Here is a 19,100-nt window from a genome sequence, read left to right as displayed (position 1 = left end):
ATATACACAATACTGGAGATAGTTTAGCGATACCGACGTGCAAGGCCTCGTCTTATGATGATTATATACCTTCCTATTACGAAAAAGTAATGTAGATCGCATGCAAGGCGTTCAAATGAGAAGCATTTTTGCCTTTTATGCTGTCCTTATTTAGAACAGACAGACGCAGGAACGTCTTGTCATTCAATCTCGAACTGACTAAACCAACACAGGACGTGAAATATCTAGGTCTCGACTTTTAGATGCGAGACATAAACGGATCGTTTTGCATGAATAGCTAGAAATTCTGATATTGCGAATGGATCGGCGTTTTTTCTAGTGTTAAATAAAAACATCCCATTTTGTATTTAGTTAGGTGAGTTCTGCATGCTTAACGCAGAAAAGCGAATGTATTCCTTCGGTCCTATTTACTTGTCATCTTTATCTCTTTCGAGTGGCTGATCCCAGCAATGTTGAGTTTCTTTCTAAGACATCTGTACAAATAACAACGCTGTTTTACTGAAGCATACTGGGAAACGTAACCGTCATATTTCTGAAAACAGGAATACAAAACAAATTTCATAGCGAAAATACAGTGCCGACTTTTTTTCGAACGAACCCACGTTTTCTACAATATGCATTCAGGTTACCTTACGTGGGTTAGGACTTACTGCCTGGGTAGTAGGTTCAGCATGACTGAAAGAAACGGATCTTCTCTCCGCTCTCTCCCTGTGCCTCACAGAAACACGTGAACGCACACAAACTGCGCGGACGAGCAAGTAGTGTAGGGTATAATTCACCATAAAAAACTCACCCGAATCGTCTACCTCTACCCTTTACAATTTTTTACCTGCTTTGATAAATAACTACTGCGCGTTTGATATGTTCATAAGCCTTTTGCACGCAGTTAATAAGACAGTAATAAATGTAACTGTGTCCCTCTTTGTTTTCATTCACGATCACGGTGCCGCGGCCTCATATCAGTGTATGAAAGGCTAAGCCACGTCATAAACACACTGCTTCTAATCAGTGGGATTGTATTTTCTTCCTCGTGTTCCATTTTGACGCGAGTTTTTCGGTCTTCCCATGCGTTGTCTAGCGAGGAACGTGAGATACGCGAATGCAGCCGTTGTATCGGTGTCGATTTCGCCACTGTTATTCGAACACAGCAAAAGCAGAGCAGCTGCGGCTGCCGGTGGTCAGTTCGCCAGCAGCGTGCTCGTTCTTTTCGCTCGAATGCGTCTCGAGCTCTAGCATGAGTTGCGCGAGAGATGCGTAATATGAGGTAATATGTCGATGTTGAAGAGCATTATGACAATCGTGGTAAATTAAAATGATGATGCCATAGCTTTAATGAGCGGTTCTTGTGACTTCGTGCCACACACTGTGAAACATTGGAATGGGTTGGTGTAAAGTGCAATGAAAGAGGCATTTCAAAGATCATTTCAAAGACGACCCAGGTACTGGCGTAGGGCTCAACTTGGTTGTACTTGCACCAACCCTTGCTTCGCAGCACAGCATGCGTAATACAAAAGCACAGATGTAATTCTATTACCGTCGTTCTCTAAATTTTCAGGTTTATTCATCTATTCAATTATGCACAGGGCCACAGGCATTACTTAAAATAGGGCATTACATACGTTCACAAGAATAAAAATAGTGATTTTATTAATAGAATATTACCGACATTATGTAATACAGTGATAATACTACAATATTACACACTATGTAAGCCAATAAATTTATATCAAGACATTTAAAAAAGAGAGAAAAAGAAAAAATAGAAGTAACATCGTGAAGCATTAAAAAGGGGAATAGCGCCATACATGGAAAAATATGAAACATAGCAGTTACGATTTGTTCACCAAACGCAGCAAAAAAAGGGTTGTGAGGTCTTTGGTAAAGTACGCATCAAAACTACAGTCGTTAACTTCAGCCCTTAAGGCGAAAAGACATTTCCACTTTTTCAATGTACTCAATGAACAAATTAGGTAACGCGCGAGTCTGCATGATGAAAGTTCTCGTGTAGTTCATGTGTGCAGCAAAGAGAGAGATATATCTGCAAGCGACACTGTTAGACGCAGTTTTTTTGCCGCTGCCATGTTCCAAACAAGTCGAAGTGATTACCATCTTCCGGCATGATGTGCTTTGTGAAAGCAGCGAAGCTCTTCCGACGAATATGGCTCGAACGGTGATGAAACGAGCCTGGTGTCTCCGGCGTGCGAAAGAAGCATGAAGGTTGCTGAAAAAAGGGGTGGGTAGAGACGCCTTTGTTGAGGACCACAGCCAGAAAGAATGCTCTAACCTCCCCCGCAATATTGATAATGGTGGTGTTCTAGTGAAAATAAATACTAAAAATGCTGAAAATCAGTATTTTTTTCTGAGAGTCGAGGTTTCTAGCTTGTGTCCCCCTCTACCGAAAAATTTTCTAGCCACGTATTTGCCTCTCACTCCAGAAGAAAGGACATCCATTTACCATCTGGGTGGAGTCACCCGGGGTAGCGCAGGCCGCGTCTTTACAGGGTACAAACAACGGTTCATACATTTGTGCGTGTGGAGTTCCCATCGCCAAGATAGTCTTGAATTCAGAAGTAGCACGAACGCTGCGCCATTCAATGCAGCGGCTTCGTTTACCAGCGGTGATCTAGGGGTCACGGCACTCCACAGCTGACTTAATTGCACGTCATACGATTGAATTATGGCCCCGCAGCTGCAATTTCTATGAAGGTGAAAATGATTCAGGCCCATGTAGTTGTAGACTTAGATGTACTTAGATTTAAAACCTGATATGAACATAAATTCTTGAGCTGTCCTGTGACTTAATGGCTCACTGCAGAAAAGTCAAAACTCCAAATTCTAATTAGGAGAACTAAAAACAAACGCTAGGTTTGCCTGAAAACATCAGAACTGAACTCCTTCTTCAACTGGGTTTACACTTTACCCTTGAGGAACTTATCGAGGGACAACAAATCTTCCGATTCAAGTGATTAGCCAAGATTAAGCCATGGCGCCAGATTCTACCCAATCTCGGAATTTCTGACCACATTTTACGCAGAGACAAACATAAGATACCACGCACTATCCGTGGTGAGCTTACAGTACCATTCATACCAAAAAACATGCACCCTGAACACAACAAAATCAGACGTGTCAGTAAAGACAGACAAGTTCAAGATTTTTGAGCTCAACCATGAGGTGGTCTTTGTCGATGCAGCACGCTACCAAGAACGTCACCGCTTCGCGGCTGCTGCCGTAGATCACTAACAACAATGCAAAAGCAGCGCGTCAATCATCTCACGATACGTAGAAACGGCAGAGGAAGTGACCATCTCGATGGTCACACACCACATGAAGTCTCATATGTGATAAAACGACTCGCTGACGGCCGTTCGGAACTACGCCAGTGGCAGAATCTCCCCTTGAGGCAATGTACAGGCCAAATTCACGAGGCGGACAAATGCGTAGACATCCTTTGGTTCCCAGCCCACACACCCTTAAATAACCCGGATGTCAGTCCGAATGACATGGCTTACAACGTGGCTTGACATCTATACTTTCCGAGTCGCGTTAGATGAAGTGGCCACGCAAACGAACTTTTATGCGCTGGTATGGGAATGGGACGATCGGTTCTCTAAATTTTGTGACATATCTCAACACTATCGAATGCAAATGCGGAAGTACCTTCCTCCTCACGCCAACCTAAATCGGGTCCAGTCCGTTCAGTGGCGGCAGCTACAAACACGCACGTACACGATCCCCGTAATCTTGCACCACGTATATCCCAAAGTCTATAACACTAATCTACGCCAGTACTGTAGCTGCAGAGCCACTCTTGACCATATCCTATGAAAATGTCCAGCATTATTCAGCGATTCTTAGATGGCAACCTCCAATGAAGACATTCGGGCGCATTGCCAGAACGCGCTGCTAAGTTGGGGTCTGGAGGAGCAACTTTGGGCGATCGAGCCGGCCAAGAAAGCTGCCGGGATACACGGCCTCTTCGTTAACTCCTATATAGGTGGTAGCCCCACCCAGCGATCTGCCGGAAATTAGTAAACTGTACTTCTCTCTCGATGACAGTGTCTTCTACAAGCGGATCATGATTTTGGGACGTTAAACTTGATCAATTATTATGATTTAGAAGCAAACAAATAGCCTTACTTCGCATTCATTGATGTACCTGTGTGGCAAACATATTCTCGCTTTGCAGGGGTTCGCGCAAGTTAGAGAAGATGGAGTGTTCTACGTCGACTACATATTGCCCTTATTAAGGCCAGGTGTAACCACCGTAGAGATCATCCTTCCTGACGAAAACGTGGACGAGTGGCTGCTCCAGTTGGCCAAGGACGATTTGCGTCATTACGTTTTCATGACGCACTTTGGCGTGCAGCTGCTGGAACAAGGAAGGTACCACCGTCAGGTCACTAAGCTACCACTGCGAAAAGCTGTTCAGAATAAGTAATAGGCACGAATGGGCAAAGCGAAGGACGCTGCACTTCAATAAGTGTTATTAGAGGTAGCGGCAGCGAGTTAGATTTTTTGTGTGCTTCTTCCAAACACGCCCAATTGATAACTTCAGGTTTGGCGGCTATTGACGAAATGCGCTTAACAGAAGTAAAATTGCTATGATATCGATACTTATACTTTATGTTAAGGTATTTTACATAAATATGATATCGAAGCTTATGTCTCAGTAGTATAAGGGCCAGTTAATTGTCAGGATACTTGTTAAACTCAATGAAACAGCAGGTGGTTTTCATGACAGCAGCTAGCACCGTTTCGCCTCCTGCAGGCTGAGAATATGGCAATCCTGATCTTTTTTCTATGTGGCTTCTGCGGTCCGCCTCGGCAGTGCGACGAATGCTGAAGCACAAAATTTCAATATAGGCGTATCGTGTTGCGTTTGGCGTTACTGGTATGTGATTACACCCAGAAACCGGTAAGTTTTTAGTAAGCGCCGTATCTTGAAAGCAGTCGCTTAGTAATTGTTTCGATTGAGCCCATCAGCACACCATACCTCTATTCGTATTTTCATTTAGGGCACTAATTATTGAGGATTCTGATCACCCGAACCCTTCGTCATTTCACGATCCTCTCAGTACGGTTCTCTGGTACAACGGCGAGATCCAGCACATGGCGCTATTGGTACTGACACTGTTCAACAATGGGCGCCTGCACTTCGTCACCGGTAAAACCGACGTGCTGTTCAGCTTCGATGTGACTGTGCTCGACAGCGCCAATGTGGGGGGTGAAGGAGAGCACGGGGAGAGCCATGGCGCCTATCGGGAGCTGCTGCCTCAGATCCTGCGCTCCATATTTCTGCCCATGGTGTCCAGCCTGATGTGCAGCAATTTTGTGCTTTTTCCAATCACCGAGCGGGCACTGCAGGTATAGCTTGCCAAACTTTTATTTTTTAGGGGGAACATGGCAATAAGAATGATTAATTTGGTCAAAATGTACAATTTGCAAGTTATCTTTTTCTGCAATCCTGAGACCATGTTTGTTTATTGCATGGGGATTTATTAGACCAACGTAAGTAAGGTAAGTCAAGAAAAAAAAGCATTTTATTAGTGTTCTCTCATGAAAAACTTTGACAAAGTGGAGCTTTGGAAAATGAATATCTGCAGCTTTCTTTCAGCACACAGTCACCATACTAAGCATAATTAGCATAATTGTAGAGAGGAGATATTGGAGCTCCAGATAGCATTAACGCTGCATTTCCACAATAAAAATAGACCCTACTTTTTTCGTATATTGGTTTTCTTAGCCTCTAGCTCCAATTTCTGAAACCTGCATTTTCTCAGCTTCCATTTTCTAAGCAGTTTCTGTCAATGAACTCTGAGCCATTCCACATCATATGAAGATATAGCCATTCTGTTTTCTTCACCTACTTCCTAAGACATTTGTGAGTACCATAAAGCTTCCCACATGTAGGTGCACATCGTAGAGATTTTTACATTTGGCTTGTTGTGAAAAGTCTGAGCAAGAAATTATGTAGAAGACTAAAAAATTTATGTGTCTCTTTGAATATAAAAAAGCAATAGCATCATGGCACAGCGCAAGCCCTTGTGAATATTATGTTTTCATAAATGATAAAGACCTTCATTGCAGCTTGCCCCCTAATTTCTACCATCCTACATAATAATGCGTGTGAGACACTGCTGAACACATGACTTTTTATATATTGCTTGTTCTAAGTATGAAGTGGACACAATATTTTTCAAGCACCGCTTTCCTAGTGACGCATTTCAATTTTGTTTGAGATAATGAGTATTAATATGAAGTGCTTTACACGCCTTTAGTAGGCCTAGAAGGCGTGAACAGAAACAGTCTTCTACGGCACAAAACTGATTATATGTCCCCACAAACGTTTAAAATGAAGAACACCTTGTGATGATGGTTATGTGCAGGTGACGAAGAAGCGTCTTATAAATGCCCGAACTATTTATTTCGAAGGGCAAACCACACCCACAGCCACAACGTTTCCGAAGTTCGAATAGTTTTACGTCCGAAAACCATGGTAACATTAAGACGAATTCTGTAAAGGAGGGCTCTTTCGTCCAGAATATCTGGACTTGCTAAAGCCAAGTGCATGACCCTATGGCGTTTGGACTTAACTGAAATACAACTACAGCGGGTGGAATTCAACCCTCATGTTTTCTTTGCCTGCATGAACGCAGTTTATTCGGGATGCAGAATGCTAATGGGACGTCACCGAAAGGCTAATTTTGGACATACCACTTGTATTCAGTGTGCTTTGCTGGTGGTAAAGCGATCGGTCAGCTGCATTAAATTATAAGCCTCGGTAATGCGGGCTGTAAACATTAACTAACAAAAGAGTGCTTTTTGTTTTGTGTATCTGCCATATTGATGTCCAGGTGTGGCTCCACGTTTTACTCTATGGGTACTCTAAAGAGCGAGGAGCAAATACACCTTAAAGAAAAAAAAGCACTTGAGGTCAGACCTTATATACACCGATTCTACAGTGTTTGACTGAATGGCTGTATTAAGGGAAATCGACAGGGTGTGGTGATTTGTTGTGACTTGGCTTGACATGACGAGATTCTGTGTTACCCCGCGAAGTTCTGAAAGAAAACTTTGCAATAGCATTGATTGCTCCGACTTTGTGGGATCTCCGCGCTCAAAACACGTGCATTCGGGATGCTGAATGCTGATGAGACGTGACTGAAAGGCTGAATTTGGACATACTATTTGTATTCAGTGTGCTTTGCTAGTGACCGATCGGCCAGCTACATTAATATACAAGCCTCGGGAATGCGATCTTTTAATCCATAAGCTGTCCAGATTACTGGAAGGGTAAATTAGGCTACTTGTTTAGGAGTTAAAGATATGTCCCTGCATCGAATTATTTTTATTCGAATGAGCAGCACTGCCAAAATGTGGGATAAAGAGCCTGCAAGTAAAATATAGTCGGATTAATTTCACGTCAAGCGCGTAAGCTGGCCCCCAAGGACTACGCTACCCAGTTTTAAAAGTTAAAAAATTCGAAAAAATATCACAGGTTCACCCGGGAGGTGCAGACACAAAGAAGCTCTACACTGTATGTTGGTAATATTCTCTAGATATACTTCAACGTTTTGCTTTGCGAAAAACACAACACGCACTTTCAAACTTACAGAGCAACGACGCATTGTTGCAATCTTAGAGAGCGGTCGTGCCCAGCCCTAGCTTGACTGTGAGGTTCGCAGTTACGGTGAACTTGAATACGTGCCCATTGTTTCCCACTTACAACTAATTCTGCAAACAGGGTGTTTCGCTCGGCTTCGGCTACACTTTATAGCTCAGTGCGTGAAGCTTTATACGTTTCTCCTCGCTGCAAGAGCGTTGAAAGCTTGCTTTATTATTTTTTACTCGCAGGTAAAGCACCTCCATATCATTACGGGAATCGGACCGTTCCTCTACTGGATCACCAATTTCCTTTGGGACTTTATGTTTTACATGGGCACCGCCATTTTCATCTTGCCGCCCATTGCTTACTTCCACGCCGATTCACTGGATTTTAACTACATTCGTAAGTCCTCGAGTTACGTAGGAGAGGGCACACCTTCGCCCACACGCCCATTAGGCGCCTTCGCTCTTCTTCATGTCTTTGGCAATAATTCATATGTAGCATAGATCAGCAGAACCTCCACATGCAAGAAAGTTTCGTCGATCGTGAGTGGTTGTTGTGTCTATTGGTTAAATGCGGCTGCTCGAGTTAAGGGCAGTTCTTGTACCACACGCTATGAAGTCTTGTGCCCATATTTCCTGGTGGAAGAGAGTTAACGTACATTTGCCTTTCAGAAGGTTCGTGTATTTATTTGTATGTATTTGTGCACAGTTGCATTTAGATTATAAGGCCAAATAGCATTATATTTATTATTGAAATACAGATGACATTTCTATAAATAAATACTCAAAAAGAGTCCTTCATTCAGGCTACCCCTTGAAGTGCCATGTCCACATACGTGGTCATAAGTTTCTTTTTGCCAATTATTCACACTAGTGGCCAAGAAAGAGCAAGTTACATTGTGCAAAAAGATAAAAGTCATTTATTGCGTAGCCATTTTTTATGTGCGTCGTAAGCTTACATTGACCACTTATAATGTTCGACAGCTATTTCACTGTGACACGTTCCAAGACCACAGTCAAAAGTTAAGCTCCAAATGAACACAGCCACAAAAATTTACGCGCGCTTTCAAAACCTAAGGTATGTGTCTATTCATGTAATAATAGAATATGACTGGCTGTAGAGAAAGTATTTATTTCAGGCCAATGAGCAATAATTGCTGAAACACACACAAAAACATATCTATTTTTTTTCTCCGGTTATAATGTCCAGTGCTGTAGAATCCGGCTGTATGAATTTGATTCCTTTTCGTACAGTTGATAATTCGCGTCCGAAGAGGCTGCAGGGCTTTCACCCTCTGCGGCCTTTACTGTAAGCACACATATCAAATTGCTCTCGGTTTAAATAATTTCCAAGGGTATTGCGGCGCATCCTCTAACCAGTACTAATCAGTTTTGTTATCTTAATCTCTCTCTTCTCGGCTTGCAGAACTCATATTTATATTGAATATACTGCACGGCTACGCTGCGCTACCGTTCATCTACATATGTTCCTTCTGTTTCGACAACCCTGGCTTCGGATTCTCTGCGCTTGCCATCTCTACGTTTATAATATGTGAGTAGGCATCTAGCTTTGCACTGTCGCAATGTATGGGGCATAGCTAGCCTCAGTTTAATTTTATTTCACAAATCAGGCACAGTTGAGCTTCAACTAATCTATGAACACTCCTTTGATTTGAAGTGTACCATGGGTTCACGAGAACATTTATGCTGCTTCTGATTAATCTCTTCATGCTAGAAAAACTTGCATATGATTGAAGATGCGAGCTTCACTATACTTTGAGAAGAACAAGGTGTGCCTAATGCCCACACACCAATAACGTTAAACCAGTTCTCTTTCATTTAGGTTTCTCTATGTATAGACAAGAATTTATGGATCCACCAACTAGCGGCCATATTTTGCCAGGAAATCCGGTTAAGCTAGTCGACTGCAAAGAAAGTGTTTGGTTCAATTTTTTCTCATGATTACCAATGGCCGCCAATTTCGAGACGTTCTTATCAGCTGTTAGGCCTTTTTATCCTAAAATACACACTAACAATACGACCAGTGGAAGACGACGGTGAATGGGTGTTGGTATTGAGGTATGGTCTATGCCACAGACACGACTGCGAAGTGACCGAGGTGATTAATTTGTCTGCGTGATTTCAGAAAACAGAATTCTCCGCTTCTGAAAAGCATTTCTTTGGTCGCCTGCGCAGACACGAACCGATCTTATGGTGCCAAAAGGGTTCGTATTTTCGATGAGTTCGCGCCAACATTTGCGGCACAAAACAAATGCAGTTATAATGTGCAGCTGGCGTGCGTCTCCGTCGGCCCCACCAGCCTGATTTAAAGTGATGTGCTGTTTGGGTATCAGTGGTATTTGTATTGTCACCGTAACAGTGAATACTGCCAATCTCGCCTCTCCACCAAACAAAAGTGCCTTTATGACAGGGTTAAGCCGGCACATAAGTGTTCGCGTATGATCGGACGCCAGCAAATATGCATGCTTTGCGTGATCGTGGAAAACGTGATGATTCCAGACTTACTTTTCAAGCTTTTTTATATTTCTGTTTTCTTTTGCTGTTGTTTGGCCCACTGACTTTGTAAATAACCACAGCTTTTTAATCATGGTGATCGCTGATAGGGTAATTTTCGTCAAACTCGTAATTACGCACATATTGTGTGCAAACAAATTGTTCACGTCGAACCGGTTAATCAAGAATGCTCATATCTGTCTATCGTTCATGTCCAGCGTCACTTTGCTGCACGGGTGCCGTGTTCATGGAGCACTACGCGGAAACGCTGAACAACGTCCCACTCGTGGTCTTCATCGAGACGATACTCCAAATGGCGCGGCTTCTGCCTTCCTACTCGTACTCGCGTGGCATGACGAAAGTGCTGCAGTTGGCCACCGAGAACGCGGTGTGCCAACGTGGTGGAGAGGACCTCGAGACTGCCTGCCAAGAAAAGTCTGTTGCCTTCAAGATGTCACTGCTACAGTGCTGCAAGAGTGAGAGATTTTGCACGTCACGCGTAAATGAAATATAGGTCTTGTATTTTGTTTGCACATTCTGGAACGTACACTGTGCAAAAAAGGGTTTGTACAAAAAACAAAAAATTCAAGAGCCCTTTTTCTAGCGGAAAAATTTGGGAAGCTAAGCCTGTCAAGTGCGTGCCTCAAATACAGCTTTTTGCAGCGAAAGCTGTATATGGTTAGGAGTAATGAAAAGCCGTATGGAAAGGGGGTCACAAGCGCTCTCCATTGGCTGTCTTATCAGTTACGCCGTTCGCAATCACGTGCGCCATTGGCTAGGTTCCGAGTGACGTCGTCGCAGCCATGGTGCCCAAGCAACATCCAACCGTTTCTCCTGAAACATACTGTAGAGTTGGCTCGCGATGTCAGATGCTTGCAACAACGTGATGTTTCGGCGTCAATGTGATGATAGCAGGAACACGTTCACTGCCGCAAACGCCAGTTTCGGCGGGAGTTTCTCCTGCGGCGCATTGGCTTTGGCTGCGACGTCTGTGACCGCCTGTGGTTCAAGAACTACCACTGCTGTTAACGCATAGCGTAACGCATTTACCAGCATATTACATTCCACCATGACCGTAATCGTGCGAGACACAGTATGCCACATGTGAGACAGACACTGTGATGAACCCGAGCAAAACGCGTGTCGAATCTCATTAGGCTGCATGAACATATAAACTATAATTGTGGAACTATTCAATGTCATGTCGGGTTGAACCCTCTGCTAAACACAGGGGCCGCACGTTTCAGGTTTCGCTTGTTAACCGTTTGCATGGAGTGCTGAGGCTGTGATTTTTATTGCTTCCCGTCTTTTCAGGGGTGAAGCTCCTTAAGGCGTAGGTCTGTCGTCACCTGTATGCATGCATGTATGTAGTAACCACCTCACAGCATACCCACGGAGTGAAGGATGATGAGTGGGGCGAAGCTTCGGAGGTTTTTATCGGGAAACCATGAATTCTGTGCTGGCCGCGTCCGTTCATCATCTGTATGTATGTATGTATGTATGTATGTATGTATGTATGTATGTATGTATGTATGTATGTATGTATGTATGTATGTATGTATGTATGTATGTATGTATGTATGTATGTATGTATGTATGTATGTATGTATGTATGCTTTACGGACGGATGGACGCATGGACGAACGCAGGTACGGTTCCACGTATGGACTGATGAACGTACAGACGGTCGCACAGATGGACCCATGGGTGGACGGATAAATAGACGCACAAACGAACGCATGGAAGGACGCCTGGAAGGACGCACGAAATACAAACGGATGGATGGACACTCAAAGAGACGCATGGATGGAGGGACGTATGGACCGATGGACGCACGGATGAACACACAGATGCAAGCACGGACGCGCAGACGAACCGACAGATGCATGGACGAATGGATGGACGCACAGATAGATGGACAGACGCACAGACGGACGTAAGCGAGAACAAACAGATGCACAGAAGCGCGGACGGACTGATGGACGCTTCACCCCGCCTATCAATATTCTCTTCGTGGATATACTGTGATTTTTTTCATCACATTAAACACGACGGCAACTGCACCTAATTGTGACACAAGACTCACGTTCCGGTGCTGGCCCCGAATGTGAGTCTTTTGCCACGATTGGTTTATATGCGTTCAAATCAGTTATGCATTTGAACAATCTGCATATAAAAAACGCTAATAATTGATAAGCCCAGAATTGAGAGAGCATGAGGTAATTAAAAATGATACATGCAAATTCATATACGACCAGCGCACTTCTGAGGGGCACTTATGCAGGGCTGCTGGCACCAGGTGCCTCCTAGTACGACGATGCCACCATTTAAATCTTGAATGAACGGATGTTAGCGGATGGATTCATGCTCTCTCATGGTTGAGTACTGAGTACTCTAAATTGTTAACCACTACTTCTAAACACGCTTTGGATAGGTACAAGTTCATTACACCAGGGACGGCTTTATGCTCTGTCATGGTAAAGTATCAAGTGCTCTCTTTTGATACACATTCTTTTCTAAACACGCTTTGCTTTTTTCCATGAGCCACCGTCAGAAAAATAAGCTAAGGCTGCGCCTCTATTTCTTTCGATGAGGTGCTGGCTAAGGATAGCTAAACATAACTTTTAACAGACTGAATTTCTTCTCTTTTGCTATGCGTGCAGACATCGCTGACCCTTATCCTTATCGTTACGCAATCGGCCCTCTGGACGTGCACTCGTACTCTGCTTTTTACGAGGTGGTCACCCTGTTTCTGGAAGGGCCGCTGCTTTTCATTCTGCTAGTGTACGCCGACTACTACTTGCTGCGCCAACTCGACCGACACTTGACTGCGCCCGAGGACGAAAACAATCTGCGCCTCCTAGTCCCGCCTGCAGAGCAAGGGGCCATCGGAGGATTATCGCTCTCCAAGGTACATATGCATGGCTTTCTGTCGGGTGCGTTACGCTAGAAGTTTTCAAAACTGTTCATTAGTGGCTTGAGTACCGAGCAAAGCTCGTGTTCTCACTCCAAGCACTTCTGGTTGGGCGTGGGCTTGCGGTTTTGAGAATAATCAGAAGTCTCGTAGAACACAAAAATGGAACGAAGGTTATGATGCTGGCTGAAGTAAGGATTAACTATCATACATGGTGTATCACAGTATAAGTTTGCTTAATATGTTGGCCAAGCACCGCTCGCCCTTAAATAACGTCAATGTATTTAAGGACTTCATTAATGAAGCGGGCGGTTTTTTGTTATGAGCAGCTGGGATTTTCCAAACACCGGACAAGGCAGATCTGAATCACGAGATTTTTGCGACGCGAGTTCCGAGATCCACTTCCGCACCATGATCAAACGCAAAGTCGACCAAGAAAACACAGCAAGGCCCTTGAACACTACGAGAAGTTTAATTGCCGGTCAGCAGAGCCCATGATTAGAGACGCCTGCATTTTTCAGGGATGAAGCTCCTTAGACCTGGGCTTGTCTTCTGTTGTGGTCGTAGCATGCAATCGCTGCTATAGTCAAAACATATGTGAAACTAAAGAAAAAACTTTCACAATGAATGGCACGGTAAAAGATCGCTGTTACCAGTGAAAATAACCTATCGAGAAGAGTTGATCTCTTGTAAATTGTGCCTAAATGTCGAGGCTTCTCAAACAAACCTGCCACACAAAAGCACACGTCGAGAACTATACATCCTTCATTAATTTCTCATATTTTCCATCATTCCGTATATAAGTTTCGATATTTATATAGTATAGAGTACCGAGTAGTCTAAATCGTTAACCACGTGTTCTAAACACACAAGTTTTGCGGACCTCTGCCAGCAGCAGTAAGACGGCCTCTGCTCCCCCATAGAAGGGTACCAAACAATCTTAATAATGAAACACTTTCGCCATACACACATCTCGTCACCAATAAGATGGCGCGTTCTCGTATTCGCTTTCATGCACTGTACATTCTAGCAATTAACCGAATCCTCCTTGAATGACCTAATACAGCAAGAAGGCGAAATAAATTTACATTTGTATAATAATTCACTGGTGTATCTTGACTTACATTACATAAATAGATGCTCGGGTAACGTATGGTTGCTCACACATACGATGCACAGAGCTTCACTGACTGGCCATTATTCATTTCGTGGAGATAGCGCTGTCTCTGTTTTGGGGAATGGAAGCTTGCCAACGCTGGTAACAAACTCGGACTAAGCAGAGATGAAGCACACTGGTCATAATTATCGCATGGGGGCCACATGTCAAATCATTGTCACACTGCCGCCGGTCTACCGATGCCAACTAGGTGGTTGGTTCATGACACCAAAATTCCGCTACACCACTTTTAACAACTTCCGTTGTCAACAGCAGATGTCCATTTTCAGTCTTCTGGTTCAGTAGTTCTTCCACTTCGTGTGCGTGCTTCGCGTCTATCACTTCGTGTATGCCCTTTTGGTCTATGCTTCACCTCCGGTTGCAATTGTACTAAGGTAAGCATCGTCGTGCCTGACCTTTTGGTCTATACTTCACTTTCGGTTACAACTGTGCTAACGTTAGCATCTGAGAGAACATCGATAAAAAAATGCCCGCAGCTTCCCTCGGGGGAACACTGAGGAGGATGCGGAGCATATAATTGGTTAACGGGGTGTTAAAGTGCGACTTACTTGGGTCGATGGCTAAATTGGTTAACGTGGTTGTGAAATGGGGTGTTAAATTGCGACTTACTTGGGTCGATGGCTAAATTGGTTAACGTGGTTGTAGGAGGGGGTGTTAAATGAGTGAACACGTCCACGCGTATGCGAAAGGGCGGCACTGGTCGAAGGGACGTCGATCATTGTGTTTGTGGATTCGTTGGAATTCATTTCACCGCGACCTTGGACGTCGACGCGCCGTACAAACCAACCGACGAGCGGCAACTGAGCGAGCGAGCGCCGACCTTGAGTATATATACAGCGCGACGGCGCATGCACTGTCACCTGTTGAATGTTCTCGAAGCGCGACGGCGCATGCGCGTCCACTGGAGAATGCGCGCGCGTCAGCTGTCGAATGTTCGAGAAGCGGTGCGCACGGCGCGGATGGCGCACTACAAGGCGCGAGTATAAGATGCTTCCGCATCTAAAAATTGTCGACATCACGGGCCCGATGCACTGGAGCAAGAAAGTATGTGGAAGTGGTCCAAGAAGACACTTCTTATCATGCGGATTGCAGCGTTGCTAGAAAAGAGCTGATGGTTAGGAGTTTGGCTGCAAGCGAGTGCTGAATGGATGCGTTGAATCTGCAGAATTTTTGGTCCACATGGATATAGAATGTATGTCACGCTGCAGGGACACATTTACATGCAAGAACCCATCTTGGCAGTGCTGTGCTACCCCACTTCTATCGTAGGCAGTATGTATTATGATGCAGTAATATTAGAAACCTGGGGAGCTTACTAAAATATTACTACAATCTGACCTGGAAGCGCGCATATGGCGGTAATACAGGCCATTTTGTGTTATGTTCTGCAGAGACAAAGAATCAAATTGCAAGACTTTCAGAATAAATTATATACCCTTGACGCAAGTTGTACTCTCATAATTATAGATCTCTGCTATTCCGAACTGAGCTTGTGAGCACACATGCAGCGTGGAATGTGAAACTTCGACACATCTCACTTGTGCAGAAACTGCCCGCATGTAAAGAAGCCGAGATGCTTCCTTATAGTACCAAATAAGCATTTCATCGCTTACGTGATTTCAGGTTTTATAAAAGCTACACTGACGAGTCTAGAAACATTATGCCGGGAACCAGTAATGAATAAATGAATAACACGAGCAAAAGTTTGAACCGGCAAATCAGTCGTTCTTTTCGGTTTAAGTAAGCCTTTTCGCATCTCACACAACGTAAGAATGTCCATTTGCTGATATTTATGAGCTCTCCTGTGGCCATCGTATGAGCACGGCAGGGTGCACACATATGAAATTAAGAATAAACGACATTAGTGATGACAACAGCTGTGAAAAACAAAGCAGCTATAGCAACAATAGACATCGGATGGTTGATTACGCTTTAAATCAATCGTTACACTAAGAACAATCTCACAGTGAACATACCATTCCTGTAAGAAACAATTATTTTGCAGAAACAAAGGTAATAGCATCCAAACGGAAACGTCATCGCACGAATCAGTAACTGCTAACCATGGCAACCCAATAACAAATTTATTTATATTTTGCTTTTTGAGATTCATCTGCACACAATACATCTTTATTTTAGGCAGCTAAATGTTTTTCACTTGAACTCAAATACAGCTGAAGGTAGTTTTTTTCTTCAGATAATTTGGCTTTTTTCTTTCTTTCTTTACGATTTCAATCGTACTTGCAGCCGGCCGTCAAGCACCACGAGGACACGGATGTTGTGGATGAAGACAAACTTGTAGCGAATCTTGTGCAGAATCCGGTGACACCTTCGCTAATTCCACAGACGTTGATAAACCAGCCTTCCAAATCACAGACCCAGTTGCAGGCTAAGCAGCAACCAAAGATGCCGTCCCAGGTTCCAGACAGCACGCAGCCGGCCATGGTGGTGTACCGCCTCCACAAGGCTTACGGTTACATGGAAGGCCACATTGTGCTACAGGTGAACATCATTTCTATAATTGAAACTTGGTGCCACGAACTTCAGCCTGTACTGAGCGCTCAGCTGTTAACACAAGTAATGTATCGGATGCAACAACGTTCGGTTTCAACGCTTAAACAAAAGGTATTGTAATTGCTAAGTACCGCCCAAAAATTGCGTGTGAAAGACTGTAGAACGTACAAATATAAGCAGAATTTGTCACGTTTCGGTCAAGGAGCTCTCGTAATTGTCTTACGACTTGAACCAACTCAGAGCTCAACTTATGAGTCAACGAGTTCAGCTTTGGGGCTTATCTTGCTGCAGCGTCATTGAGACTTGCAACGTTGCAATTGGAACTGCAGGTTGAATAAAATTTTTATAAGTATTCATTAAGCAAGAAGTTCGTGAACAATATTTTGCCATTGCACGTGAGAACCACATGGAGTTGCACTCATGGCCCAAATAAAGTAATAATGAGGTTAGCTGCACTTAAACTATTTGTTAAACGACGAGTTGAGCCTTATTATTCTGCTTGCCAGTGATGCCGAACTGCACTCTGATCAGCAGACGTGACGTGTTAAGAAAAAGTTGTTAACTATTTAACGAGTACTCTACGAAGGGTTAGGGTCTGTTCAACCTGTTAGGTCTGAATTGACCTGTTGCGACCAAAAATAAAGCATTGCAGTACGGTAATCGAACCGAACGATTGCCTCCGGCCTCCATAAAAGCCCTGCTAACTGCTGTTCGACTAGTGGGATTCGCGTATTACGTACGTCAGTGAATAGGGAAGTTATGCTACTTTTTTTTACATCATCTTGTCGCTGAGAGAATATTTTATGTGGATACACAATATCTTGAGTGCTTACGCGTCTCATCCTCAGCAACCTCCTGGTTTATGGGTGAGGTAAATTCGTAGAAAAGACTGTAAACCGAAATACACCCATATAGGTGTTTTATAGTGTCTATTACTGACACCCCTACACCCTACGAAATGGGTGTATCAAACAGGACTCCACCTATACCGTGGGCAGATTTTCAAATTTACATCCTATGGCACAAATATTTTTTGGGGTGTAAAAGCAAATGTAAACCCGAATGGCCTTAAGGGAGAGAGGGTGTAAAAGCGATGTACACCCAAGTAATATTAAGAGAGTAAGGGTGTAATATTGCTATGACACCCTAACACTCTTGAAAAACAAAAGTAGTGTAGGGTGTAATTCGCCCAAACAGCAAAAAGGGTGTGGGGGTGTTCATGCTGAATAATGCCCCAACACCCCTGCAAAAAATACCATAATTCGAGTGTTACCCCTTTACAGTAGGCCCTTGTAGAAGCACGTGAAAGCTTACCCTTTAGCTAGACCTTTCATGTGCAGATGTCCTATTGTAGTGGCTCCTGCTGCCGTGTGGTAATGCTGACCCTAGCACAGTTTTTATGGTGCTAATATGAAGCACTGCATATAAGGCTCTCACATATACCATGTAATCCTAGCTGAATGCGAAGGCATCAATCAAAATGAGCTGTCACACATAACAGAACGTTCACAAAGTCATGCCATAGTGCAAAATGAAATCAAGCTTTATTTTATTAGACACAGCTCATACAGGCTTCAGAGATAAATTGTACCTTAATCAAAAGCCCTTTTTAGCTGTGCAGAGCAGAATGCCATTTGCTACAAAAGAAGACCGAAAATCACACGTCAATGGTACGGCATGGAGCTCTAAGGACCGATGCATGCATATCAAAGTACAACAGAAGAGCCTTCATTTGCACTTAAATATGAAGAACTAATTTGAACACGCTTCAATGCAGCACAAAAGCACAATGCAGTGAAGCACACAAACAGCAGGAAGAGTAGTGCAATGCTGCATGCCTTATTTCTCCAATATACTGAAATAATATATCAATGCACATGAACTGGTATAGTGCAGGACGGGGAAGAAGAAACGGCCGAGCAAACCGACACAAGAGGACATAGCGCTCTGTCCTCTTGTGTCGGTCTGCTCGGCCATTTCTTCTTCCCCGTAATGCGCTAAACCAGTTCAAGTACGACTAACCAACTCGCCCAATCTTCAACACTCGTGATATTATAGCACACTACAATTGCCTCATTGATACGCCATAGTTTGCATGAGTTGTGGCATGCGTTATGCAGATTATGCATGGCTAGTGGTAGTCTAATGAACGTAATGACAAATCAGTCTTAAAATGGCATTTCCATTTCACAATAACCCTTGTGTGTTCAGACATTCAGAATACTGGAAAACAATAATAAGGAGTGAAAACAATAGGCAAAATTACAATAGCTTAACGGTGTCACTAGATACTAACCATGCAGAATAATTGATTTAAAGATGTAAAATTTCAAGCGCATCACATATTATGTCCCCCTGAAACAATGAAAC

General features: G+C 43.6%; 1 protein-coding gene across 1 annotated transcript in view; it reads left to right on the top strand.

Moving 5' to 3' along the window:
- Window positions 1–19,100, top strand: part of LOC119184934 (phospholipid-transporting ATPase ABCA3-like) — a 113,239-nt gene that overhangs the window by 71,622 nt on the left and 22,517 nt on the right. Inside the window, exons 17-23 of the mRNA XM_075867654.1 lie at window positions 4,190–4,386; window positions 5,019–5,367; window positions 7,858–8,011; window positions 9,038–9,163; window positions 10,344–10,601; window positions 12,789–13,036; window positions 16,464–16,718. Coding sequence (XP_075723769.1) covers window positions 4,190–4,386; window positions 5,019–5,367; window positions 7,858–8,011; window positions 9,038–9,163; window positions 10,344–10,601; window positions 12,789–13,036; window positions 16,464–16,718 — 1,587 coding nt within the window. The remainder of the gene's footprint in view (window positions 1–4,189; window positions 4,387–5,018; window positions 5,368–7,857; window positions 8,012–9,037; window positions 9,164–10,343; window positions 10,602–12,788; window positions 13,037–16,463; window positions 16,719–19,100) is intronic.

Source organism: Rhipicephalus microplus, chromosome 1 (assembly GCF_043290135.1).
Source record: "Rhipicephalus microplus isolate Deutch F79 chromosome 1, USDA_Rmic, whole genome shotgun sequence".
Classification (NCBI taxonomy): domain Eukaryota; kingdom Metazoa; phylum Arthropoda; class Arachnida; order Ixodida; family Ixodidae; genus Rhipicephalus; species Rhipicephalus microplus.
The sequence above is the reverse complement of the archived record's forward strand: the minus strand, read 5'-3'. Positions and strand labels throughout refer to the sequence as shown.